The sequence below is a fragment of the Apus apus genome, chromosome 8 (genome assembly GCF_020740795.1).
Source record: "Apus apus isolate bApuApu2 chromosome 8, bApuApu2.pri.cur, whole genome shotgun sequence".
Classification (NCBI taxonomy): domain Eukaryota; kingdom Metazoa; phylum Chordata; class Aves; order Apodiformes; family Apodidae; genus Apus; species Apus apus.
The window spans coordinates 22,018,475-22,046,393 of record NC_067289.1 but is presented as its reverse complement, the minus strand read 5'-3'; the positions used below and the strand labels follow the sequence as shown (position 1 = coordinate 22,046,393).

The 27,919-nt window shown below is 42.3% G+C and overlaps 1 protein-coding gene and 2 long non-coding RNA genes across 4 annotated transcripts; 1 reads left to right on the top strand and 2 right to left on the bottom strand.

Annotated features, from left to right (window-relative positions):
- The first annotated feature begins 893 nt into the window (after nucleotides 1–893).
- SEC62 (SEC62 homolog, preprotein translocation factor) lies at nucleotides 894–19,034 on the top strand. Its single transcript, XM_051626961.1, has 8 exons — nucleotides 894–998; nucleotides 9,071–9,179; nucleotides 9,555–9,660; nucleotides 11,936–12,140; nucleotides 13,695–13,787; nucleotides 16,279–16,339; nucleotides 16,865–16,984; nucleotides 17,581–19,034. Exons 1-8 carry the CDS (start codon nucleotides 963–965, stop codon nucleotides 18,042–18,044), a joined length of 1,194 nt encoding a protein of 397 aa, XP_051482921.1. The 5' UTR covers nucleotides 894–962; the 3' UTR covers nucleotides 18,045–19,034.
- On the bottom strand, nucleotides 9,554–14,537 carry LOC127387997 (uncharacterized). Its single transcript, XR_007890261.1, has 2 exons — nucleotides 14,302–14,537; nucleotides 9,554–10,410 (listed from the first exon to the last, which is right to left on the bottom strand). It is a non-coding gene; the product is annotated as an uncharacterized LOC127387997 (long non-coding RNA).
- On the bottom strand, nucleotides 16,980–27,912 carry LOC127387996 (uncharacterized). 2 transcript variants are annotated; one of them, XR_007890259.1, is made up of 4 exons: nucleotides 27,819–27,912; nucleotides 26,379–26,488; nucleotides 21,674–21,892; nucleotides 16,980–17,229 (listed from the first exon to the last, which is right to left on the bottom strand). It is a non-coding gene; the product is annotated as an uncharacterized LOC127387996 (long non-coding RNA). The 2 variants fall into 2 exon arrangements; XR_007890260.1 differs by having other exon boundaries at nucleotides 21,678–21,892.
- Nucleotides 27,913–27,919: the final 7 nt, after the last annotated feature.

The window sequence follows — 27,919 nt, the reverse complement described above, 5'->3', positions numbered from 1 at the left end:
AGCAAAAATGAAAACATCCAAAGGAAAAGACATTGTACCAGAAAAAACGCACAAACTGGCACGGTAGCTCAGGAACAAATATGCTGCTGGAAAAAAATTTAGATTTTTAATTACCTAGTTTTCAATCTGAGAGATTCCAAAAATCATAGGAACAGGAAAGGGCAACAAAACTCGAAAGGGCTGGGCACTACAGCCCTGCACATCCTCTTCCATCCCAAAGAGCCAGGGGGTGGTCTGGAAACACAGAGCCAGGATAAACCATTATATGCTTTGCTAACTGGAACGATCTCACAGTGAAAACCTGCGGGACAACCTCTGACAAAAGGCCATTTTACTTTATATAGGTTGCTTTCTGAATCCAACCCTGTCGGTATAGGAGAAGCAACCAGAGCACCTTCAAGCAACGCTTAACAAAGGCCCACGGGAACAAGGCCCACCATCCTATTCAGGAGTATCAAAACCAACCGCTTGTGCTGCCAAGGACCTGGAGCAGCTTTATCGCAGCGAGGCGGCCCCAGAGCGCACAGCAGGGCCCTGCTCTGCGGCCGGGACGGCCGGACGTGCCTCCCGCCCCGGGCAGGCCCCGGCCCCGGCCCCGGCCCCGCGAGGCGAGCGAGGCCCGGAGCGGGAGAGCCCGCCCGTCCCTGCGGGCAGCTCCTCAGAACCAGGTGGCTGCGAAGGGGCCCGGCAGCCCCACAGGGCCCCAGCCCCTCGGCCCCCGGGCAGCCCGCGGTGCCTCTGAGCTGGGGGGGACGCTCTGGGCTCCTCCCGCAGCCGGCGCGGGGCTGAGGGGGCTGAGCGCGGGCAACGACAGGCGAGGCGGGCCGGGGAGCCGAGGAGAGGCCGTCGAGGCGGGCTGAGGAGCCCGGACAGGCTGCACCCGCCCCCGCCCGCCGCTCCCGCCGCCTCTCGCGAGGCCGCCCCCCCCGGCCCACGTCACCGGCGGAGCAGACGGGGACAAGATGGCGGAGCGGCGGCGGCACAGGAAGAGGATCCAGGTAGCCCAGCCTCTCCCTCCCTGCCCAGCCCGCTGCCCCTGCCCGCGCGGCCGCGCCCTCTCCTCGGCCCTCCGAGCGGCCCTGCCCCGCGCGGCTCCCGGCCGCCCCTCGGACGGGCTTTTCCCCCCGAGTTCGGCGGCCTCCCCGCCCCGACGCCGCTGCCAGGAGGAGGAGGCGGCGGCAGGACCCGGGCGGCCCGCGGAGCCGGCGCCGCGGGAAGAGCCCCGGGCTGGGCCGCCGGGCAGCGGCAGCCGCGGGGGCAGCGCAGCTCGGTGGGGGCTTGGGCTGGCACCGGCGGGGGGGGGACACGGCCGGTTTTCCTCAGAATTTTCTGGCACGTTCGTCCATCTGAGTGAATAGCGAGACAAGCTGGAGCCCACCGGGCGGCGGGGGGAAAGCGGTTGGGGGGTGCCGGCCCCCCCAGCCTCCCCTGTGCCGGGGGGCCCGGCGGTTCCGTCCTGCCGGGCTCTGCGCCCTGCCAGGCGCGGTGTCTGCAGCCCGGGTGAGCGGAGGGTGCGATTTCCAGCTGCTGACTGCTTTTAACCGCCGTGTTATGCAGGGGGTCTCTCACCTGTTGCCGGTGTCCAACAACAGCTGGATGTGGCAGAACAGGGGCTGAACCCAGCCTGTCTGCCCCAGTCATTCCTAAGGAAAAGACACGGGACAGGTGGTGTAAGCATCTTAAGAACAGCCGTGCCCCAGCCAGGAAATGATGTGGTGAGGAAAGGAAATTTGATTTTAGAAAACATAAACAAAACAACCGCATCTAAAAATAGACCTAATCAGCTTTGAGATCATGTTAACCTATAGTGGTAATTATATGGTGTAACTTAAAGGCAGAGTGAAGATTGCTTAGGTGTTTTCCCTTTCTGGAAGTCTGGAGTTCTCAGGATAGAACTTAAGCAGTGAGTGTTACAGACGTTTTAATGTATGTTTTGAGCACAGTTACAGAGTCAGTTGCTACAGTGCCTGTTACTGTTGCATATTATTAATGGTAGGCCAAAATAGTGCTTGTTTGGAATTTATTGCTCAGCTGGAAGTGGAGCTAACATTCATGAGAGGAATCACAGAGCCATTCGACAATGTACACTTCGTATGTCATCCTTCTGCTTGGTTGCCCTCTCTCTCCATTCTTCCTTTCCCTTCCCAGCCCACTTTCCCTTTCCCCAGGAAGATGGAGATGTGCCGGTACTTGTAATGGTTCCTTTTTTCCCCTTTAATTCAAATTACTGGGGTGGGGAGGCTGGTGGGGGAAACGCAAAGAAACACAAAGAGTAATTAATCAAAATCTTGTTAAGCAAGCCTTATCAGTCACAGGCATTCAATGAATTATCATAAAACATTACAGAATTATTCTCTTTTCATAGTAGTTATAGACTGTCCCTGACCAAGGGTGACAACAGCTCAATAAAGCACCCATCAAAACCAAATTAAATGTAATCTAGTCTTTTTTTAATACCCAAGGCTGTGGTCTTGCAAGCACTTAAGCACATGCTTAATTTCCAGCCTATTAGTAGTAAAAGTATTCCCTGGATTGTTAGTAATTAAATCGATGTCTGGGTGTTAACAATAAAGGTTTAAGATTGTGGCCTAAATTTGTGATATAATTATGCAGATAAATGTGTCTTGTCTCTTAGTAGTTTCCCAGTGTATGTCAACAACAATGGGAAGACAAGACAGCCACCAAAGAATACTGTTGAGAGCCCAGAGGCTGTCCTTAATTGGTCAGTGAATAAAATAACACGTATTTTTCTTGGCAGTTGGTTTTTATTTAGGATTTTGTTTTAAGCCTTTTGAACTTTATTGGTATAGTCACAGTATGATTATGATGTTTCAGGATAATGCTGCATGTTTCTTCTGTTAAAATGAAGTGTGGGATTTTTATTTGCAGGTGTTTCAAGTGCTTTACTTATTTTAGGGTGATGTGTGCCCCTTAAAAAAAGTGACTGTCCTACTGTATGCAAGTCTGACATTTGAATACCCTGTTGTTATTATTAAGTAGAGGTGTATGTCTTGACAAGAGTAAGGTTCTTGGAAGGAGACAGTGTATTTTACTGTGGAAGAGGCTGATGTAACCGAGTTTCAAGTACTATGTGTACAGAACCTGTGCTCTGAATAATTTTTATAGGTTTTTATGTCTGCCATCAAGATTGGAATCATGGTAGTTAGGCCAGCTAGCTCTGCACATGAGATGAGACATGAAAAAAGTCTCAGTAAAACAGCTTGAATTTCTGTCAAGCCTGCTTTGTGTTTTCCATTGGAAGTGATAAGAGGAAGGCTGTTTTATAGAATGCATTTCATAAAAAGACACATTACTCAATCTGCATTGCATAGATTAGACTCTTCCTTTGGCAACAAGCTGGAAGTTGCAGAAATCTTCAAGTTTGAATAAAGACATTTTAGAGGTAAGATTTTCAGTGTCGTTCCTGACAGTAATTTAACTGTAATTAACACGGAGATTACTTCAGACCTGCAGCAGTGAGGAAAGACTGGTCTGTAGGATGCAGATTGCCTGAGCCAGTGGACTCCCACATGGTTCAGATTTCTCAAATCAAGACTGCTTGCTGTGTATAAAGGACTTGTTAAAATAAAAACCAGCATATGTTGTCTAATGGCTAATTGAATACTTTTTCTTCAGACAGATGCATCTCAAAGGAGATGTTTTTGAATGTCTGTTACTCCAGCAGCCTGATGAAAGCAGTGTCATTTTGGGGAAAAAAATAATGGTTCCATACGTATCTTGAAACATTTGCTTAGGCACAAAATCTCCAGAGTTGGTTACTTTGACAAGGGTTCAGTGGGGTAACACGTGGCACCTGGTTAGCAGGTCTGTAATTTGACTGCTAAGCAGGCATTAAGTTTTCATTACATTGGCTGGATTCCATTGTGCATGGTTTTATCCTGCCTCTGAGAAGTTTTGTTTATCTTTGCATTGCAATTAATAGCACTTGCATAGCACCTTAGTGCTGTGTCCTCTACTCTAGAAATGCTAATGCATATAAACACTACTCTTAGGAACAGAGAAAGCACTACTTAGACAAATGTCTCACTGCAAATTGATGGCTGAGGTGGCATCAGTGCCATGTATATGCCATTAAGGGCACGTACTTGTTGATTGTTTTTTTTTTTCCCTTGAGTTACTGGTTTCAAGTTTTGAGGTTATCCTGATGAAGGACATCTACTAGTCAATAATAACTGTTGTGGCCTTTCTGGATTTGGGCTGTGCTGGAAGGAAAACTGGCAACAGCTGCACTGCTGCTTCCTGTGCTACAAGTTCTTTTGTGAATGAGTACGGAAAGGATCTTCAGAAATGGTGATTCAGTGGTTTTCCAGTAATGCAGATTTTAATCCAGCTTGGCTTTATTCTCTCATACATTGTAGTAAAGCTGAGTGGGGTGGTAACGAAGGAGAATGGCTGATTAACTTATTTGGGAATGAGTGGTATCAGAGGAGGAAGAAACAAAGGTTGAAGGGGGAAAAAATGCAGAAAAATAGGCATTAAAAGTTGCAGCCCCACTTGTCATTAAAACAAGAATCACTGTGTCTTGAATATCTGAGTCACATTTTTAAAGATGGGAAGGGAAGAAGTTGAAACAACAGGCCTAGGGTTAGAAGAGACTGAAGCTGGCAGGCTCTGACTTCAACACACTGTACATTGTTCCTTTGAAATGTGTTCTAGAACTCTGTATGTTTAGAGCTTTTGCTCAAAAAAGATAGTGATTCCTGAAAAGAAAGAAGGAAGAAAGCAAATACTTCTGTTTTGACAGGAATTGTCCAGGACAAAAAAAAAATAATCTGCTAATCTTTTTTCTGTAAAGAAAAGTTAATGTCTTGTGGCCAGCACACAGCCACGTTAATCCAGAAGAACTGGTTTCTCTGCATGTTCTGCTACAGTTTCTTTAAGAGACCTCAGGCAATCCAGGTACTGGTCACCAGTGCAGGAGTTGGACAACTTCATTAGTCACTGAAGAAAACAGATGGAGTCCTGAGACCCTGAAGTGTTTGTTTCCTCCCTTCCTGCTCCCACTCAGCAATCTATCAGATTGTACTAATCCTTGTGCTTTTTCTCTGTCCTACTGCACCTTGATTTATTTTAGGCAGAGTATAAATGCTTCAGCAGAAAGGATGAGGAGTACCTGCTCCCCTGCCACAGAACATCTTTTAATCTAAGATCCTGAGAGTCAACAGGGAAGGGAAAAATAAAATCTTGCGATTCAGCCCAAGCTTTGATGTGCCCAGAACATCTTCAGAGAAGATAACACTAATGCAGTTGTAGTGTCCTTATAATACAAGGAGAGGTGTGAGGAATGGAACATGGGTTCACAGTGTCATTTTTGACCTAGCTTTTCAGCTTGAAGAACAGGCTGCACGTGACAAACGCACTTAAATTTCTTCTTTTACTTACCTGAAAGCTTTGTAAAATATTAGGCTTCAGAAATCTTCTGTGAGGGATGGTCTTATGAAAGTGTAAGTTCTCAGATGTAAGAGCAAAGAAATAAACTAGATAGTAATTTTACTGAAATAGAATAATTTTTATGTCTCATTTAAAACAGAGCAGCCTAAATCCTTCTAAAGTGTTTGTCTGCACATGCAATAACTTATTAGTGATAGTCATTATTTGCTCTCCTCTGATTTTCCAGAAACCTTGTTTACATTTCAGTGTTGTGGAAGGAAATCATCCTGCCTTGGATTGTGGCTGCCTTCTGGCAACTGGTGCAAAGGGGGGAAAAATGAATTAAATTTCAGACCACAAATATGCTCTGGCCTTTTGACATCCATTGAGTGGTTCCAGGAGTAAGAGAACCCAAATAAGTCATACTTAGAGATGAGAGGGAGAAGGACACTCATGGGCACAATAGCTTTAATAGCTCAGCTCAGATGTTTTTTATTTGTAATGTATAAGCCTCTGCTGCTCCAGTCCCAGATGGAAGTTGAATTAACTGGGAACTGCATCAGTGTACTGAAGGCAGGTAAGAATGTACTGTGCTAAGCTTGTATCTGGGAGATCATGGTGAAACAATAATTTGATTAGGGTTTTCCTTTCGTTTCACTAGGTCTAGAAGGTCCCAGGGTTTGTAAATCTCAGTGTCGTTTTTATGAATTCACATAGGGCAGAATTTTGATAGGAATGCTTGAGAATTATTTCTAAAAATGTTAAAATGTCAGTGCACTTCTTGAAAAAAGGTAGGCTGAGCACTGCTTTTCCTGTCTTCCTGTAGATGGAGTTCTTCTGTCTAGAGAAATGAAAAGTTGGGCTTGATTTTAATGGCATTCTTCCACGGTTTTTAAATTATCAGGGATCATAAACCTCCAAATTTTCCTACTGTCTAATGACAACTGCATTTTTCAATATATAAAATTAAAGTAGATGCAAGGCTCTAAAAATCTAGAGCAGAAGTATTTGAAAGCTTGACATCCTAGTTTTTATTAATTAAAAGCAGTTTAATAATGGAATTTTAACTGAGAAGACATTTTTAAACATTCCAGAAATGTACTGCCTGAGATGTTTGTTGAATCTTTCTGTCTTTCCTATAAAAGCAAACTTTAAATACCAGGAAGTTTTCATATGCTTTTTAAGGCAGTGTCATCTGTTCTAGAGCTTTATGATCTGTTGAGAACTATCCCTTGATTCGTATCTTTTTCTAAATGTGTAAGGAGGCTTAAAGTGCCTGGGTTTTGGCTGTTTTTACAACAGAACATAAAGATCAATGGACCTGCATCTTGAAGAAGTTGTGTTCAGGATACTGAAATTGTCAGTGTTTTTGTTGATTACACTTTATGATGAAATGTAGTAATTTTTTTCAGTCCTCTGTTTTAATATTTTTACACAAGTCTGGCTCTGCAAATAAAGGATTGAAAATAGGGTGAAAAGTGGGGAATAAATTGCATGGGAAACTTTACTGAAATGAATTCAGTTAAACCATGGCAGCTTCTCTCACGGGGAAGGGTTTGTTGTTTGGGATGTTATTGAACTATCCCATGGAAAAGGACAAAGCAATAGATAGTAAGGAGCAATTAAAAAGAAATAATCTCCTGGTGCCAGGCACTGCCTGTGTTAACACCTCACATGATCTAGCAGAATGATAAATATTTTAGGAAGAAAAAGAAAAAAATCCTAGCAGAAGAATTAACATTGATGAGAATACCTTTAGCTTCTCTGGCTGTTTTACTGTCTGTGCTGTGAAGAACAAAAATTGCCCTGTGAATTCGTGTTCCAAGTTTAATTTGCTGGTAGGAAATGCTCTCAGAGTGTTCTTCTGAAACACACTGTCTGCAGGTAGTCATCAGTCTCCATGGTACCCTTACATGTGTGCCAGACAGTAAGGATGGGACACCTTCCTTATGGTCACTCATTTTGTTCCTGTTAACCCAAATCTGTTTGGGTATCAAACTTGGTAGCATCATCAGTGATTTACAGTTACTGGTAAAACTGTACCATATAAGGACGTGAAACCACAGTATATAAATTATGTGCATACATGCACTGTGAGTTAGTGAATAGTTTTCCATGAGTTATCTGATGGTTTATAAAGACTTTTAATTTTTATTTTTTTTTTTAAAGGACTGAACATGGAGAAAGAGTCAGTGTAATATGCGTGAGAACTGTCAGGATCATCTGGCTTAGTTTGGGTACATGCTTTTGAAACAGTAACTGGTGTGTGGGAGCAAATGTCTGCATACACATGACGAGTTTAGGCTTAAAAAAATACATCAGTAATTTCAAAACTAACAAACTACCAAGGTTGTTTTTTTTTGTCATGTTGATAGCTTATGGCTGTCTTAGTCTCTTTAAAATTGTCCTCAGGAAAAGCAACGATGTCCTCTAGAAGGATAATTCATTAACCAGTTGATTTTGAAAGTTAGCTGTGCAAACTGTTGAAAATTAACAACTCTCACCATCTGAAGTTTTTGTTCAGGTGTAACAACATCTATTTCACCTTGCATTTTCACCTCACCTGTTTCTTGTGATGTTATGAATATACATCTTAAAAGCAGTAATGGAGGTTGTATATGTTTATTGATCTTCAGAAACATTATCTTTAAATAGAATAATGAATTCTATGTATTCTGTAAATGACCAACCTGTTTTGTGGCTTCTGTAGTTAGATTATTTGGCCAGTATGAGACAAAGAGGTACAGAAAAGGTACTGCCAGTCTGAAAAGATGTCCTAGGGTTTCCTTGTTATTGATCTGCAAGTAGTGAGGGGGATTTGGAGAATTAAGCCTCACTGATTGAAAGAACTCTTACAGAAAGGAATTCTGAGAAAGTTTGCATGAGTCAGTATAATATGCCAGATGTTTGTTTCAGATCACTTTTTGTGAAGCAGGAATGTTAGAAAGGTCTTCCTTTCTTGCTTAAAAATATTAGATCTAAGTCTGTCCTGTCTTACACATCTTTGAATTCTGCCACCCCTCTGCAAGTTGGTAAATGTACTGAAGTTATGAATGTGTGCAGACTGAGGGCTCCTTTTTTCTAAAATAGCTGTTTTGATGTCTGTGTGCTTCATGCTGATGTTGCTAGTCTCTAGATTCAAGAATCTCCTCAATGGTACTCCAAGTTTAAGACATTTTGTTGTCACGCAGTGGTACTGAAATTTTCTAGCCAAATCTTTCAGCTTCATTTCAACATGGTTTTCTCTTCTTTCACAGGAAATCCAAGCTGCTTTGTATTCTGTCAGTATGTCTGCATTGCTGTCATGTTCATACCTACTTTTTCCTCACTGTTGTTTTCCTTTGCTCTCAGCTTCACAACTGTTTTCATCCAAGTTTGTGTGCCTTAGGCAGCTTTCCATCTGCCCAGTGCTTTCCTCTTAGTTCCTCCTTTAGTTTGCTCTCCCTACAGAGCTGTTACAGGAGTTTGTAGTCCTTCCCTTCAGATCCTACTTTTTTGCTTTATGTAGACAGAAAGTTCTCATGAAAAATGAAGTATTTTCACAACATTTGCATTTTATTTGTTGTTTATATATTGCTATAAAATAATGAGGATTTAAGAATATCTGATTTTTGAGCCCGAGTGAGTTACTTTCCCATGTGTTTCAAACTGTACTAATGTTGGACTTTTGCTATTGTAGGAGGTTGGTGAGCCATTCAAAGAGGAGAAGGCTGTTGCTAAATACTTACGTTTCAACTGTCCAACAAAATCCACCAACATGATGGGCCACCGAGTTGATTATTTTATTGGTAGGGTTACTTTTAACCAGAGAATGATACTTTCTTCTAACATGGTACTGGGGGGTGGGGGAGCTGTTTTTATTATTAATGCTTTATCTAATAAGCACTGATCTTGCCATTTGGCTTTGAAAACTTATCTAGGCATTAGACAGCCATAAAATTAATCTTATCAGCCTGAAGTAAACACAATAAATCTTTTGCTCTGTGATTTAAAGATGTATAGTTGTCAAGAGTAATGTATTTCAGAAGTGGCTAGTTTTCCTTTAAAGACTGAGAGGATGTGAAACATCATCAGAACTCACTGACAGGTTCAAGGAGTGTAGACTAAATGTTTAAATAAATACCATTAATTTTAATGCACTTTTAATTAAATTTTCCCTCTAGCCTCAAAAGCAGTGGATTGCCTCCTGGATTCTAAATGGGCAAAGGCAAAGAAAGGAGAAGAGGCTTTATTTACAACCCGAGAGTCTGTAGTTGATTACTGCAACAGGTATGACCTAGCTTAATTCATCAGCTTTATTAATGAGTATAGTTGTCAAGATGCCTTAGTGATTTAGGGACCAATTTCACTTGGGCTTCATGCATTCTAAAACATTTGTGGCTGTATGTAAAAATAATGATTGTATTTTTATTACTGCCTTTGTGGGTGTCACACCAGAAATGAAAGCATCTCTATTTTCAAAACTCTGTCATGCTTTCTTTCACTACACTGCTTGGGGCAGCAAGATGAACAAAATTATTTTCCTAAATTTTAGAGTTACTTTCAGTTTGTAGGATCAGAGCTCTGAAATATCTCCTTCCCATTGCCACAGTCTGCTGCCGTGGCAGAGGCTGGACTTGGAGGTTCAATCTCTGCCTCTCAAATGGTGTCTCTGCTTTGTTTAAAGGGGACTGCCCACATTTGGAAAGCTCTGCAAAAGCTGCTTAGAAATAAAGAATATGGCTAATACGTAGTCTTTTTTTCTGGCCTCTTTTAGATAGCCATCCAGGAAGGTGAGATCCTTTTCCCCCATACCCAGGCTGAGGCAGGGTTGATTCTGTGTTTTAACTTAAATACTTATGCTGATTCTTAAAGAAATTTTAGAAGAAAGCATTATTTTAATGCAAGCAGAAAAATAAGTCTTTCCTTTCAGAGTCTTTGGTCTGAGCTGGGAGCCTGTGTGTTTGTTCTTCAGTTACTAAAGCATCAGATGAGACAACAGTTGCTCAAGTCCTTCATCTCCAGCAGCGTGAAGAACGCCTGTGTGGCATGCAGAGAAAAACAGTTTAACCATGTTGACTCGGGCACTGATGTTTATCACCAGTATCATTTTATGCCCTAATGACCCATCTAGCATCACAGCATGGGCTGCAGTTTGGTTTTTCTTGCTTGCTTCTATATTGCTAATATCGTTAAGGCCACCTTTGGTCTCTGAAGCTGTTTTAACCATTAGCACTGTCTACTTCCTTTGCCTTTTGGAAGGGATGATTTAAGTTCAGTAAGTTTTTTTCAGAGGGGTTTTCTTCACAAATAAGATGCATCAATAATGCTTTGTTCAGCAGAGTTGTAGAGGGTTAATCAGTCAGGAATCAGCAAGCAGGCTGGACTTCATTAGTTGAGTGAAGGTTTGTCCTGCTTCAGGCCCTGGCTGTTGGCTGCACTGGTACCTGGCTGCATGCTCTCAGCACTACATGTTGCACAGTCCCATCTTTTTATATTCCACCAGAGGCAGAGGTCGTTCCTGCAAGTGAAAGAGTTGTCCTGCAGGCCAGGCCTGTCCTGTGGGCTGCTCAGTACTTAAGCACCCTAAACTTTCAACTGTGAAGAAAAGTAGTTTACAGCAAACAAGTCATTTTCTGTTGCTAGAAAGAGAATCCATGTCAACAGCTCTCTAAAGGAAGCTTCTTAAATACCCAAAACGATTCTGCCTTATAGTCAGCATGCACATAAGTGTAACTGCTAGAATGACTTCTCTTGGTCTCTCCAGCAAGGTTCCTAGCTGAGCAATTAGTCCAGCATAAGGATTCAGTCTGCAGCAGGAGATGAAAAAAATCAAGGACAAATCAAATCGATTTGATGCATGGGGTCAGGATTTTTGGTGTGAATGTGTGCTTGGATTTCACACCCTGCTGCTTCCTCTCCGTCTGAACAGCAGTGTTCTGTACTGCTCTTCCTGTTGAGTTTGGCTGTGATCCTTATAAGGACATTACTTGTTGGTGACAGCCTTAAGACTCCCAAATACCAGTGCCTGGTGCCCTGCTGGCCCTGGATACACATACTGCAAGGTATGTTTGTAGATGATGTGAATGGAATGCTTGCCTGTGTACCACAGTGTCAACAGGGTGATTTTATTGATCATGCACCACTTACCAAGGAACTTTATAAACCCTGTGTCCACTTCCTTATTTTTGTTGTGAAATGCATTGACATGAACTTGAAAATAACTATTGGTTGGAGTTGCAATAGTGGGAAGGAGAATTAAATTGACCTGGTGGCTTTCTCCATCTTTCATCTTGTGTATTCATTTATATCTATGCAAAATGGCACAGAAAAGTCTTGAGTTTTACACAGTTCTGAACAGATGAACAAAAGAAGAAAAGCAAAGCAAGAGGTGAGGCACAGGATAATAGCCTGGTGTATTTAGTTGTAGATAGAGCTGATGATCATGACCTCTGTCTTTTGGTCATGCTGTTCATGATTATATTAGATAATCTAGAATGGTATCTAATAACATAATTGAGTGTAAATACACTTAAATGCATCATTAAACTTTTTTAATTTTAAGACTCCTGAAGAAACAGTTTTTTCATCGAGCATTGAAAGTGATGAAAATGAAACCTGACAAGGATGCAAAGAAAGAAAAGGAAAAAGCAAAGGCTGAGAGTGGGAAGGAAGAGGAGAAAAAGGGCAAGAAAGAAAGTGGCAAAGATGAAAAAACTAAGAAGGAGAAAGAAAAAGAAAAGAAAAAGGATGGTGAGGAGTGTAAGAAGGTAGGTGCTATCTGTAAGAGACACCTGTAACAGAATATGTTAACTGATTGTTAAAATTACATTGGCTTAAAATATGGTTGGCTCTTCTGAAATGCCACATACCTTTTCTTGTCTGTTTTCATCTCTAAAATATCTTGCTTTTTTTTTCTTTTTCTTTTTTTAAACTTTGGAATTTTGGTTTTCATCTAGATCAAAAATGAGGCTCCAGTTGGGCCTCTCGGTACCTCATCATCTAATGTGGACAGAGTTAATCACAAACTGCTTCTCTTCAGCTGCAGCAGCAGGGATGCTTTATGCAGGTGTACCTTAGTGCCACACGTGCCTGGGGCCTCACATCTCAAACCACTGCAGCTGCACACGTGAAACAGAAACAGTTTTGCAGTGTTTGGTAATAAGAATGTTTGGAATGTAATATTTGATGCTTGGTGCTTGTGCATAGCTCTGTAACAGTGGGCTGTTTCTGTGTATGACAGCACCATTACTAATCTGCAGGATGCCAAATTTTCACAGACTTCTGATTTACTTTCTTTAAAGATCACGCTGTTACCGCTCTACAAGTTTTCATGTGTGTTTTTATGTTTTCATTTCAGTGTTTTTTATTAGCAAAACAGAATTCCTGAATTAAAATGTTAGGAATTAAAATGTTAGGATGTTTTTTCTTCTCTATACTGTGGTATGAATCCAGTGAGAGTTAGCAGGACAGTGCTCAGATGTTATTCCAGATGCTCCTAAGTGAAATTATGGCACATGTAATGAGAGGAACAGTCTGTGTGCAAAGGTTGAGAGCTCAGAAGAAAGCTATATGGCTAATAAAAGAATTACAAACAAAACAAAACTACTGGCAGTCTAAACATGGAAACCAGTGTAAGATTACCTAACTCCTCAGGTAATTTAGAATGCTGATTATGAAGGTTATTAAATGCTACAATTCCCTGTCATCTGGAGGGTTACATTATTAAATGTAATGTTAATTTTTAAACTAATTGTTGTTTATTGAACTGATATTTTAGTGGATTATATAAGCCAGTGTTTAGTAACTTGAAGAACAACACAGGACAACAAATAGAAAGTTAATTTCAGACAATGAAATAAGCAGAGAGAACAGAAGCAGAAGCAAATAGGGAAGAGAAAACACAGAGATTGAGGAGGATAGAGGATGAACAGGCAGAAGCTGATTCTGAAAGGATGCCCATGGGAAAATGTAGCACCAAGGTACCAAATTATTCTAATAGAGTTAGTGATTATGAAGTGTTGTACCCTGTTCTTCATTTTTGTGCAGACTTTCTGGTAATACCAGCAGAGCTTTGCCATCCATTTGAAGACAAGGTTATCCTGAAGTCACAGTCTAGTCCTTAGGTTCTAACTAAAAATCTATGTTTGAGAGACTCAGGTGGTAATAAATGAGAACAGAAGCAAATAACACATATTTACTTAAAAAAAAGAAAGTGAACTTGATCTTAAGTTTGTGAAAAGTTAACAGACTCAATATATAATAAAATACTAGAAATTTAAACTCTTCTTTTTTTCACATATATAATTTGTGCTTGTCCTCAGGATGAGACCCCAGGAACACCCAAGAAAAAGGAAACTAAGAGGAAATTTAAACTTGAGCCACATGAAGACCAAGTGTTCTTGGATGGAAATGAGGTAGGATTTATGGGTACATTGTAACTGTTAGTGCACTGTTGTCAGATAATAGCTTAACTTACTGGATTTCATCAAACCCTCTGACATGTTGAAAAAAAAACTAATGGCAAATGTAGTGGCTGATCTTGAAATACTAGATTTTTAGATACTTGCAGTGAGGCGAAATGGAGATAAAATTAGGACAGTAATTTAAAAAACCTAAGAGTAAACTTAATTCCCAGTGGTTTATGTCTTAGCAGCCAGGGGATGATGACCTGTTTGTCCTCAGGGTGTGGCAGGGGTTACAGCAGGCTGCCCAGAGTGTCCTGCAGCCTCCCTGCTCAGGCTTTCAAAGCCAGGCTGGGTAAAGCCCCCAGTAACCTGGGCTGGCCTCACAGCTGACCCTGCTTTGGAGAAGAGGGTGGACTAGAGACCTCCTGGGGTCCCTTCCAGCCCACCCTATCCTGTGGCCATAGACATGCTGAAATACTTCTAAACAAAAGACGTGTATCGCAGGAGGGGAAATGAAAAATACCTGCCATCCAGAAGCAGCCTGACTGTGTGATCCAAGCAGAGAGGTGACACTCAGGCATTCCTGAGTTCTCATCCTGGCTTCACCATGGAAATTGTGGTCTTAAATACTCCTCTGTGCTTTACTTTCCTGGAAGACAAAGAATTTAATTCTTTAACAGCTCGGTGATGTAGACACTCATCATTGTGCTTTTAAGATTTGGGAGAAGTGGTCTTCAGCAAGACGATGCTGTGCTCTGTCGATGCTGTGTCACTGTACTGGGATCCCCTTAAGGTTCTTGTAACTTTTGGTTATAAAACACGTGGCAGTGAGCACTGCAAGTAGATCACTTGGGTAGAAAATGTACTTCATTTATGTACCTTTACTATTCTCAGTCAGTTCTCTTACCACCTTCCTTGCTCTCTTTCATCCCACCTGATACAGAATCTCACCTACCTCTGATCTCCCTGTTGTCTTTCACATGGAGTAACCTGGATGGCATGCAGCGAGCAAAACCAGGGTGCAGGACTGTATCTGCAGTATAAAACTACTTACTTTTTGTCTTAATATAGTTTACTTTTTTGTTTTATTAACGAGATGAAATTTTTTTAAGAACTGCAGCTCCCAGGATCTTTCTTAATTAATAGTTAATTTAGGACCAATCCTTGTGTATTTGCATTAGTGCTGTGTTTTCCCTTTTCTCCATTATTTTGCACTAACAAACACTGAATATTACACAGTCTCATTGCCCAGTCACCAGTCACGATCTTCAGGTTGGGCTTACAGAACAGCTGACTGGCAGCAGAGCCTACACCTGCATATGGGCAACTGTCACACCCTGGGAGAAGTAGAATATTACATATTTCTTGTTGCATCACACAGAAGAACTGTCACTGCCTCTAAGGTGTCCTGGTAGTTCCTATTAATGTTCTCTGCTAAGAGGGTTGCTGGTTTCTAGTAACCAGCAGCTTTTTTTCACAGTTAACAATAGCTAAGATTCAAACTGTTTTGTTTGGTAAGAAAAACCCCACAACTTTTATTTTTCTAGTTCAGAAAGTTCTGCGTTTTATTGAGGAGCTTTTTCCTTTTTTTTAATAAGGCTGAACAAGTGTGATTCAGATGGATCCACAGTTCTCACACAAATATTTGGGGGAGTGTTGCAACTGTAGGGGCTCAGATAACAGTGTATTGTGCAACAGAGGGGACAGTTACACTTATCTGGGGCCATCACATGGAACTTAAGTTGGACTGAGCGTTTCAGCTGGTTGCTTTGTTCTGTATGTTCAGTCTGTTTCTTTCTCCTAAGTGAATCTCCCCAAAGCTAGAAGTATTTTTTTGGTTCCACTTGGTGGACCTGAGAAATTTTTTCTTTACAGAAGTTTTTTTACTTCGTTCTGAACATGAATGGAGAAAGATAAAAACAAACCTTCATTCAGTGATATTTCTGAATTTCTCATTTCCCCATCAGTTTTACCATCTGATTGTTTTCCTCAGGTTTTTACATCACTTCTAAGTTTCTTTGAGTGCAGCTTCTTTCATGAAGTGATTCTTTGAGAGATCCAGCCTGAGGTCTCCACTGTTTTTCTTACACAGTATGGAAACTCCTTCCCTTCCTCCTCTCCTGCCAGCTGGAAGCCTCCAGCACTGTGGGCTCTGCAGTGGTGTCCTGCCTCAGCAGCACAGGCTGCTGCCACAAGGCACATCAGCATGTGCCTGAGGTGGTCAGCTGGGCAGACAGGCCTCTAGCCCCGTGGCTGTTCTCTCCTTTTGCACCTCTTTCACTGGCAGAAACCTGTTCCAGGTCCTGTGCAAGGTACAGCCCTGCCCGTGGTGCCCAGCCCCTCGCCCTGCTCCTCTGCCCTGATCCAGCGCTGACCACAGGGCCGTTTGCTCAGCACCAAGTATGGCAGCATGGCTGTAAGCATTGGGATGAAGGAGTAAATTAAATGGTTAACTGGAGGCCTTGTTTTCCAAGTGTAAACCGTGTTATTTCTGTTGTAGGTGTATGTGTGGATCTATGACCCTGTTCACTTTAAAACTTTTGCCATGGGACTTGTGCTTGGTAAGTAAGCATCGATACTGGCTAGCACACCATAAATGCAGGTGGGCTGTCAACAGGCATACCTGTCCTTGGGGAAGTTTGTCTTTTGCCTGGACATTAACCTAGCTCTACCAAGTCTAATGCTTCAGCCATGTCCCTCAGCACCACAACTGTATGTCTCTGAAACACCTCCAGGAATGGAGATTCAACCACCTCCCTGGGCAGCCTGTTCCAGTGTTTAATCACCGTTTCAGTGAAGAAATTTTTTCTAATATCTAACCTAAACCTCCCCTGGCACAACCTGAGCCCATTTCCTCTTGTCCTAGTGCTTGACACTTGGGAGAAAAGACCAGTCCCCGCCCTGCTACAACCAAAAATGGGAGCAGTGAATCTAGACAAGGTTTAAGTCAAGGCCTAAAATGCTAACAGTAACTCATGCTATGCTAAGCCAGTACCTTGGCTAAATGGTAAGCCTAGAACCTTTATACATGTACCAGGAAAAACCAGTCATGCTTCTCATGCTTTTCTCCTTCTCTTTCCCTGCAGTGATTGCTGTTATAGCTGCAACTCTGTTCCCACTCTGGCCAGCAGAGATGCGTGTTGGTGTTTATTACCTCAGCGTAGGCGCAGGCTGCTTTGTTGCCAGTATCCTCCTCCTTGCCGTTGGTAAGTGTCGGTCGTTGTCACTTTTATCAGCAGGTGCAGACAGAGACACAGCTTACTCGTGAAACGTGGCCTGAAGTGTGTGGGTTGTCTCCCCAGTACGTAGCTGTTGGCAGTAGCCAGGCTGATCCTGTGTCTGCATTTCCCTCCCGGCCACCGGGTGTCAGAGTTGTGCCGCAGGAAGAAAGCCAGAGCAAGCTTGGGTCACCTGGGTGTTTCCCGTAGAGTGGAGACTTGGTTACTGCCTCCTTTAAAAAATAAAAAAAGAAGCCAAAACTCACCCAAGAGCTGTACATAAGAACAGATTAAGTAGTGAGAATGGTGTAGCCAGGATTTTAAAGCTTTCTTGGGCTTGTATTTCTTTAGCAGAGGGGATTAAGAGTGAAATCACAGATCAGATAGAAGGTTAATGGGGAAGGGGAGACGTGGTGAGAACAGACTATTCCACAGTGGTATTGCAGAGCGAGAGATTTGCTCCCGAGGTCACCCTGTCCCTGGCTTTGGGCGGGTGTTAGTAGTGCATATCTCTGACACCATAGTTGTACAGTGTGGATGTTCACAACAAAACCCCAAATTTCCCTTTTCCTTGTTTTGTACAGCTCGCTGTATCCTCTTCCTTATTATCTGGCTCATCACTGGAGGAAGGCATCACTTCTGGTTCCTGCCAAATCTTACAGCAGACGTGGGGTTCATTGACTCCTTCAGGCCTCTGTACACACACGAATACAAAGGACCAAAAGCAGACTTAAAGAAAGAGGAGAAATCAGAATCCAAAAAGCAGCAAAAATACGACAGTGAGGAGAAATCAGACAGTGAGAAGAAGGAAGAAGATGATGGGAAAACAGAAGCAACGAGGAACTCGGGAACAGATGGCTCAGGAGAGCGACATTCAGACACTGACAGTGACAGGCGTGAAGATGACAGGTCCCAGCACAGTAGTGGAAATGGAAACGACTTTGAAATGATCACAAAAGAGGAACTGGAACAGCAAACAGACGAAGGGGATTGTGAAGAGGAAGAGGAGGAAGACACCGAAAGTAGGCCTTCCCATGAGAAATCATAATTCACTGTGGTTTTGGGACTAAGTATGTGCAAATGGTTGGATTTTCTTTGTTGGCTGATCACCAAAACATAGACCATACAGTAGCATCTTTGTTTGCTGAAACATACATGTTACCAAACAGTTTTATATCTAGTTCCTTCATTTTTTTTTTTAACCATTAACTTGATTACTTGGTACTATGTTAATCATTAATATCCACTGACGGAAGTTTTATCAATCTGACAAGTTTTCTATTGATTTGATAAACTGCCCAGATTGTCCTCAAACATACTGAAAAAAAATGTAGTTTTCTGGTACTTGCATAAGTGGTCGGTTAGTTCAGCTTCTCAAACTTGCTTTTGTAAAACAGGTAAAAGTTGAATGACCAAATCTCAGATTATTCCTAGTTATACTCATTTGATAGCTAGTTAGGTAAGGCCCTTCTTAGCCCACAGCTTTCTTGATACTTTTCTTGATTTTATTTCCAAAAGATTATGAAAACTTTCCTAAGAAAACTAGTTTTAGCAGAAGTATTTTGCTGAAAATATAAAAAGCTGGTAGAGCTGAATTTGGCTGCAGTGTTCTCTGTGTCCCCGGACTGTGTGCCAGCAACTGAGGAAATCCAAACTGGGTTTGTACATCTGGTTTAGAGAAAGATGTCATCTCCAGCAGGTGAAGGAAGCAGCACCTTTTGGAAATTAATGGCTGTTTTCTTTCCCCTGCTTCATCATAATAAAATAAATAAATAATGTATTCTGTACATAATTTACAAATAAAGCAAACCATTTACTTTAATTGCTACTTATTATTTAGATATTTGATCCAGCATTCAGTTTGTATTATTAAAGCCATTTTGTGGTGTATCTATCACAGAAATGCAAGTCAAGAGGACCTCACAGAATCTTTGTGTATGATTGGTAGCTGTTCCACCAGAGCTTTAGTTTTGTGCCAACATTCCATGTATTTGAGTATGAGTAAATTGATCTTTATTAAATGAAAGCAAACAACACAGCTGTATGTATGCCTTAATGTTAAAACTTTCTATACTCTGGAACTGGAATACTTTTTAAACTGAGGAGGCAGGAGAGTATTCATCTGTTCAGAAATATGGGTAACCCAAAGCTACTATGAAGTGACCATTAATAATTTTGTTTATAAACACCTTGCAGTAGTTTGTGCAGTTTCTCTTGCGCATCCTTTTCTGCTGGATGTTTGGCGGATGTACTGTATGTTTTGGTTCACTGAGCACTGGGGAACTTAGGACATGGTGTCATTCCTCTAGATCACTTTAGTGGTAACTGGATTTTATAGGCTGCCAAACCCACTCAGAGAAGATAAGGGTGAGCTTGACAGCTCAATAACTGACCTAGAGAACTTTTTTCCCCTGTCCTAAATTGCTTCCCCTTCCTTCCAGCCTCAGCATTTGGATGAATATACTAATTTTTCAGATTGTGCAAATATATACATCATCATGGGTGTGCTGACAAACAATCCATGGATATGGTGTATTTGCTTCTGAAATATCTCCTGACTGTTTACTCATAAGGAAATCAAATCACTTTTTTTATTAATATAGCAAAATACTAAAGGACCCGTTACCTACATGGACTGACTCCTGGACATTTGTGTGTTGTCACTGATGAAGAAAGCTCACAAAGTCCTGTCGTGGTATGTGGCAGGGAAGCATCCTGACCAGCAGCTGCTGTTTCAGTCATTCAGCAGCTGGTTTCAGACACACTCTGCTCACGCAGAGACATTTTCTTTGTGCTTGCACTGCACATCGTTGTGTCTAGTGCTGAGAACAGAGCTGTCTTTCTGTGCAAGGATCTCCAGCTCATTGGCTCTGTCATTCTTGGTACATCTGACCTGAAGAGTTACTGCTACAGCTTGTGTGGTAACTTCCATTGTACCACCCCCAAAAAAGTAACAGAGATCTTTTCTGTACTGAAGACGTGCTCGCAGTTCATGAGGTTTGATTCCCACTCATTCCAGTGGCAGGTAAAACAAGGGCAGCTGACCTGTCTGCATGTCTTCCCCAGCCATTTACAAATCCACACTTGGGAGAGCCACTACTACTGCAGAAATTAATCCCATGGATTTCAATTACGTTTCGAGTATGTTTCCTCCTAAAAGTGAAATAACAGTTTAAGGGCCTCGTTGAGAAAATACAGTTGAAACAGCGATGTTGCCATTTGCTTCCTGTTCAGTGCTGTCTGTGACAGGCCAGTGCTGCCCAGCTGTGGCCTGGGGACCAGTGTCTGGATCTCAGAATTAACTACCAAAATTGGTACTGTCCCCTTAGTAGAGCTCCAGGCTCACACAGCTGTAAAAATTGAATTAGCCTTCAACTCTTTCACTTGATCTGCAGTGAACAACTCCGAAACTGCTGAAGAAGCAGCATGGAGAAAGGGATCTTGTTGGAGCTGTTCAGTGGTTAAAGAAAGAGCTTTGTGACCCATTCCTGTAATCTGGCATTTCCTACAGATATTCCCCAAATACCTCAGAATTAGTTTGGAATGAGAGAAGTGATTACAAGATGGCAGTAATGGTAAAATTGTGAATTGACTTTGGGTATCCTGACAAACACTTGCAGTCCAAAGAGAGAAAATCACAAAGGTACTTGTTGGCCACATTGAGTTATTTATCAGGACACTTTTATATCGAGTATCTCAAGGTTCTTCTTACTGATTTTGACTTAACTTCCAGGGTCTAGGGTGACCCTATGGGAACAAGTATATACATATATATAGGGGAAAGGTATTTAAATAACTATATTAAAATATCCTTCCTGCAATAAAATTTTACAGTGTTCTCAGTGAAATTCCTCCCAGTGTTTATATATCAAATACAATTTTCTGTTTGTCTTTCTTTGCAAGAAGATAGGATAACTCCTAGCTGGTGGTTTGTTTTTTTTTTTTAATTAAAGCACAAATGAGAATTTAATGTGTATCAGGACTTGGCAGAGATGTTACATCCAAATCATCCCCCTGCTCTGGTACAGATACAACCTCAGCTCACTTGGGGTGTTCCTGTGTTCTTAAAGAAAGATCTTTCTCTAGCAATTAAGAGGTAATTAAAAATTATTATTTTACAACCTTGTATATTGCTTTATCTGTAGAAATGTTACAGCACTGGTGGATATATATAGAACTGATTTTTTTCTGATTTTAAATACACATTTTGTAGGATTTATAGATATATATCTATTGCTCATTTAGGCCTCTTTCTGTTTGAAATCAATACCGGAAGGAGTTCAGAGCATCACACAGCATGAATGGCAGGTGGAGAGTTCCTCAGTCAACTTAAATGACACTTGAACCAGGACGTGCCTTCCTCCTACATCAGGAGAAAGGCTGACAGAATCATCTGCCTTATGTAAACTTTAAATGTAGAGGTGTGGAGAACACATCTGCCCGGCTTAGCCCTTTGTTTTCCTTCCTGCAACTACCTGCACTGCCCTCTGTGGCGCGAAGCTGTAAGAGCCTTGCAGAGTTGCCCTTCCCTCCCTCACACAGTCACTGAGCTGCTTACCCTTTGGTATCCCCACGCCACAATTTATATACTCCAGCCACAAACCTAAGCAATTTGCAAAGTAAAATACACTGAAACACCACCTGGAAAAACGACCACTGTGGGAGAGGTATCAGTACCTACTGTTTTGTTCCCTGGAGATGCCACGGTGAGGACTGAAGATTGGCTTCCCCTCCACTGGGTGTTCCAGACCCTAAACAAGCCCTTGGTCGCCGTGGGCTCTTGGCCTCTGTTCCTCTGTACCCTCTGTACCTTTGAGGGTTGTTGCCACCTCAGAGCTTGCTAGGCCTTTCCCTTTCTCATGAGAATCTTTCCACTCCAGGCCTGGCCCTGCAAAACTGAGAGACAAAAAACAGTTGAATCATAGAGTAAAACTGAGGCAGGCATATGGAGCATCCTGCCACAAGTGGATACAGCATCCCAAGAGCTACCAGTATCCCTGGCTCACCTTTATTCAAAATGCAGATGCCAAAGGCATTCACTAACTCCTTGAGTCACGCTGCAGCCTAAAAATTGAGATCAACCTTTCACACAGAAAGGTTCTAGACATACAGATTCTGTATGTCTTATTTTGATGAGTTACAGAATGTTTGGATTTGCCTTCATTATATTGGAGTCTAAATTCTTCTCATAGTTGCACTGGGATAAATTCAGAGTGGATCTGTGAATTTTTAACATTGCAAAAATGGGACAGGAGACAGACTCTGCTGGTAATTTTTCTGCTCAGGCTGGGTGGTCAGATAGGAACACTCCTGCCGGAGCTGCCTGGGGACTGCAGAGCCTCGTGCTGCACCTGCTGCCCACAGGCACAGCCACTCCTTCCCTTGCTGTGTGGGGCAGGAGGGCTGTATCACTTACCACTTGGCTGACACTCATACATTGTTTAAATGAAACCGAGAAATCATGGAAGTTTGAGCAAGATTTTTTATTATGCTATTTTAACCAGAAAGCCTTTATTAACCACTTTCCAGTACCCAAAGCAGCTATGGTTATGATGTAGCTCCTCAGTGGTTTTAATGCAAGATCCACTGTTTGATATTTAGCACTGAGATTATTGGTAAGATTACCTCTTAAAAGGAACTAGTCTATTCTGTGAAAGAGTCTCCACCCACTTGCCAGCACAGCTGTATGACAGATGTATTGCCTTTTAAATACAGAAGAGATCAATACTGTTATGGACCTTTAGAGAGAGAGTGGTGACACGTAACTACCCTGAACAAGGATGATCCCCAGCTCACTCCTGAGGATTCCTCAGGCTACCTGGGTATCTTGTCTCACAAGAAAGGCTGATTTGACTCAACCTCTCTGATCGATCCCCTTCTAGGAAATCAGAATTGATACAGTAGATTTTTATCACTGTGCTGAAAGGGGATATAAGCTGATGTTTGCAAAACACTTGACTGCAAGACCAGGACACTAACTTCTAATAAACTTTCACAAGTCTTAGGTACTTAACTACTGAGCATCATTTGTAACTGATCCTGATCAAATACTTTTAAGGGAGCAAAAGGGGAGGGGTATGAAATGGTCTAAGGCTTTGCTGTACACCAGCAGGGCACTGCAGCTTTCTCACTTGGAGTCCAAAGAGAAGGACAAAACAATCCCATCAGTGTAAATGAACTGAGACTGAGCAGCTGCTGACTGTTTTCAATAGACTTCCTGGTAATGGCTGGTACAATTTCATTAGGGCTTCTCATTTTATTTAATAAAACATTGGATTATTTTATTTGTAATACAGCAACAGGTGCAGGAAAACAAAAGGCACATTTCCTGATTGTGTCCACAAAGAGTCTATTATTACTCCCTGACACAGCAGGCATTCCTTTTGCCACGTGTGTTTTTTTAACGTGAAAATAATGATCACTCAGAAAGATAATTGTTTTATGATAAAAGGCTTTTGAGAGAGGAGTTAGTTTAGAGTTAGTAATAGCACTGTGTAAACAGTTTCAGTGCAAGTTAAAGTAAAGAGAGAGCTAACAGTACTCGGTAAACACTGATCAGGCTTTAGATACACATCAAAGTACTTGCTACAGGTGGTAACCTCCATTAATCCTCATCCCCTAAAAGAGAAACCAAACACAAAATGGCAGCATTTGTGATCCCTGAAAGCACCCTGCTGCTTGGATCCAGTAAAGGGTATAGGTGCTCATGAGACACTCTTCCAGTTTACCTTTACTAGTCCATAAATGAAACACAAAGAACAGTCCTGAGGGACTCTCACTAGTCTTAACAGTGAATTCTTATTTTTTCTTTCTGGAATATGACTCTTCAACTAGTAATTAAGAAAGGATGTTTGCTGGGAATCAGAAAGTGTAGTTTTGAATTGTTCAGATTGAAGGCAGGATTGAAATTACATTTCCTCTCTTTTTAGCATCCTTTTAACTTAAAAGTGCCACTAGAGAATTTGTTTAAAATTTAAGGCAGCCAGGAGGTAGTAACATACTAAAAGGTTACAGAAGATGACTAGCCCTGTTTTGTTTTTTGTGAGCAGCTTAATGACAGCAGAATCACACCATGCACACCATGTTGGCTTCAATCGTAACAGTTTTAGTTTTAGTTTCTTCTCACAGTAACCAGCAAGCCATCAATTGGGTTTTATACATTACTGGTTCATGTAATGTAGTTTTCAAAGCCTAGCACTTCCCATCCTTCTTCCAGTTCCCTGAAAAATCCCTTGTGTCAAAAACAAGCAAAGAAAAAACAAACAAACAAACAAGACTGCAGTGTCCTCATGGACAGAGTTAGAATTCTACAAGATGCCTTCAAACTAAAATTACTATGGAGATATTTGCAGTTTCTATTCAACAAGAACTTCTCAGAACAAACCTGTTTCTTCTAAGATGAGCACCCTGAATGAGTCAAATCAAGATGAAGATGCACATTGTCTAAATGAAAATGTCTTGTAAATGGGACACTGGTCAAGTATTTTCTTCTTTAAAAAATAAAGTTAGTTAAATATTTTATTAATGGAATATCTTATTAGTTAAATATTTGATTAAAACCCCAAAATCTTCATGAACACCAAACTGCCTTTCTGAGACATGTAGCCTTTCAGGAACAGCAACTCCACAACTGTGTGATCATCAGCCATCGCAAAACTCCAGTTGTTAATCCTGTGCTGACACGGCATAAAATCAAATAGGGCATTAAACATGCTCAGCCAGGCAACACCCAGTTAAAGGCACATCCAGGAAAAAGAAAAGGACACAGGAAAGGCTGTATCAGATTGGCCCTTGTCCCCACCTACAAATACATTCCAGAGACGCCATTCTGCTCTCACCACAGTCTACAGCCAGCTTTACTCATGGCTGTTATCTCTGTTCCACTCCAAACTGAGCCACAGCCCAGCTCCTTGCTGCTCAGGATATTGTATTTTGTAATAGTTTTTTGAGGAGTTCATGTTGCAGTGCACAGCCTTCCCCACACCACACCAAGATGACAAAACACGCATTCAATCTCACTGTTCTGCTCCCACATGGCTGCAGGTGTCCAAGCTGTCAACATAAGGCTTCTTGAAATACACAAATGTGAAGTTTAAATTCACTCTTTCTGCTCAATTGAATAAAGGGGCAGATGGCAACCAGCTTCAGAAGCACAGCACATCCCTAACAGTAAGAACTGGGGAAAAATAAAGATGTAGTGCTAACTCCCTAGGAAGCACACCCTACCACCTTTATGTCATGGTACACAAGTTGTATTCCTTAGCTACACCTCCTCCTACCTGAAGGAAATCGCCTGGTCCTAAATCAGGCTGCCCTAAAGGTGAAGCAGAAGCAACCTGCAGAAACTCTTGCTACTCCCCACTGGTCCTGAGTGACCAGAAGCCGCAGCGAGCCGTGGGCTGCAGTGCTCAGCTCTGCCTCAAAGCGAGCAGAGGGTAGAGACCGATCCCTGCTCTTGAAGGACTAACTGTGCTCGGTCACTCTGTCTCTTTAAGAAACTGATCAAGTTAGATTTAAAATTAGAAGGGTTTTTTTTTGGTGTTGTTCCTTTCCCCTTTGCCCTAAAACCCTACACTTACAGTTAACAACAGAACCCAAAATATGAGTAACCAGCAGCAGGAAAGAGTCTTGAAGAAGGAAGGAAGCATCTATGCAAAGTAACTTGAGAGTACAGGGGACACAGAACCACAACACAATCATCTGAAGAACACAAGCAGCTGCTGCAAGAGATGTGCTGCACCATTTCCGGTACCGTCCTCTCGGAGGAGGCAGCCTCCTGTCTTACCTACTCACACAGCTGCCTGCGTGAAAATACAAATTAATTTATCAAACCTTTCTGTACCTGCACATGAATATATATGCAGTCTCTGTTTCTGCAGTCATAAAGAAAGCCATGATCAGAAACAAAGAAAAACATCAGGAAAAAAACATCCGAACAACCACTGGGAAAATCAATTTAGCTGCTTTGAATTAGAACTAAGAACAGAACCACAGAATCATAGGGGTTGGAAAGGACCTTTGAAGATCATCCAGTCCAACCCCACTGCTGCAGCAGGAACACCACGAGCTGCTGTTGAGGGCATCTCCATTCAGATCCTTGAGTGGGATCACACTCCGGGCTGGGTGCTCAGATGGAAAAATACCCATGTCAGGTGTCCACATTTCCTTATTATAGGGCACTCTGGGCAACAGTCCTAGCAAGTACTGTTCAGATAAGTAAATATTACTAGCTCTCACATTTTTTTTAAACTGTTATACCAATCATCTTGTTTTTCCACAAAAAACCCCCACAGGACTCTTTTTTTTTTTTTTTCCTGAAGCTATTTAATCTTTGAGATGAACCAGGGAAGGAGGAGAAGAAGAAAGAAAAAGCTGAACTTACATCAGAATTTCATTCCAGAGCTAGCTGCCCTCAGAAGAGGTCCCAGCAGCCAGCTGATACTTTTGTACACACAGATCACGCACATATCAAACTTGGATTTGCACTCCACCCTGCAAGAAAGACAATTAAAAATGTTTCCCTCCCAGTGGACACTAGACACACTGAAAATAAAGCTGCTTTATGAACAAAGATAGAAGTCTAGACCCAAAAAAACACAGGTTAAAGTGAGTAACATACAACAAATCCAAAAAAGCTCCCAAAGGTTTAGCTGTCCTAATTATTAGGTCTCAGAAAAAAAGGTGTTCTGCCTGAATTTCCCAGGCGGTCTAATCTGCAGGAAGCATCTAAAAGATGTCATTTATTCCCACCTAATTTTTGAGCGAGGCAGGATGTCAGACACAACCTTTCCCCAGGAATTCACCTTTACTATGAATTTTAAAGTAGATTGCTACAGGATGGCCAGGCTAAAAAGCCAACCCATTTAAGTTCTACATTTACTTTCAGGATTATCTACTTTAATTCATTGTTATCTTAAAACAACTAATGGGTATTCCCTAACCTCTCTCTTAAACATTTCTTGATCTCTGAAGACAGAATTGAGAGAGACATTTGTAAAAATCATTTTTGCCAAGATAACATTCACAGTGGAATATTCCTTAATATTTCCTGTACAGCCCTGTAACTACATAATTACCAGAATGTATTTAGCAGCTAAATAGGAAGGTCCCCTGTGGAAGAGAACAAATACACAGTACTGAGGGGCTGTACAATTTTGTGCTGTACTTCAGAACTGGAAGCCTTCTATAAAAACATTACACGATGTTAAAGATTTGCAGTGTGTTGCAACTACGCTATTAGCTGAACTCCTCACTATTCACGTGTTTGATGGCTTCACCAGTGAAAAACGCAGCGTTATGCTGCAGAAATGTGTTTTGTCACATCTCTGGAAGCGCACTGCGCTCAGCAGGGGGTGGGTAACGCGCACCTGGAAGGCCACAAACCCGTGGGATTTCACGGGTGCTCGTGCCCCAGGGGGAGCCACACGCTCCCCCGCTGGTGGCTCCGTGGAGCAGGGCGGGAGATCCACACGGATTTCAGCTGTGAGACCAGAAAAGAACCAGAAACTCTCTCTTCTGCAGGCCGCGGGGCCCTTCTGGGGACACCTCCGAGTGGGCACCAGCATCCCTGCTCCTGATGACCAACTCGGCAGGGGTGAAACCGGTGACCATTTACCAGTCGGGAAGAGTCCCGAGGCCAGCGCGGGTGGGTGAACATTAAACGTGTGAACACAGGGCTCTGGAGCCCCAACACCTGGAGGCAGCGAGGACCGAGCCCGCAGCCTGCCCGCCCCGAGGGCCCGGGCTCCCCCAGCAGCCCCGGCCCCGCGGCCTTGTTTTCACACACACACACACACACACGTTTAGGACAGAAAACCTTTACCCGCCACGTGTGCCGTGGTTTCTGCAGCCCCGGGAAGGCCGCCCCGCTCTGCCCTCGCCGCTCAGGTCACCACGGGCGTTCCCCAGAGCCGCTTCCCTCCC

Coding starts and splice junctions, on each gene's coding strand:
- SEC62 (XM_051626961.1), top strand. CDS start 963: ATGGCGGAGCGGCGGCGGCACAGGAAGAGGATCCAG. Junction 9,180..9,554: donor CCGAGTTGATTATTTTATTG/GTAGGGTTACTT, acceptor TTTTCCCTCTAG/CCTCAAAAGCAGTGGATTGC. Junction 12,141..13,694: donor ATGGTGAGGAGTGTAAGAAG/GTAGGTGCTATC, acceptor GCTTGTCCTCAG/GATGAGACCCCAGGAACACC.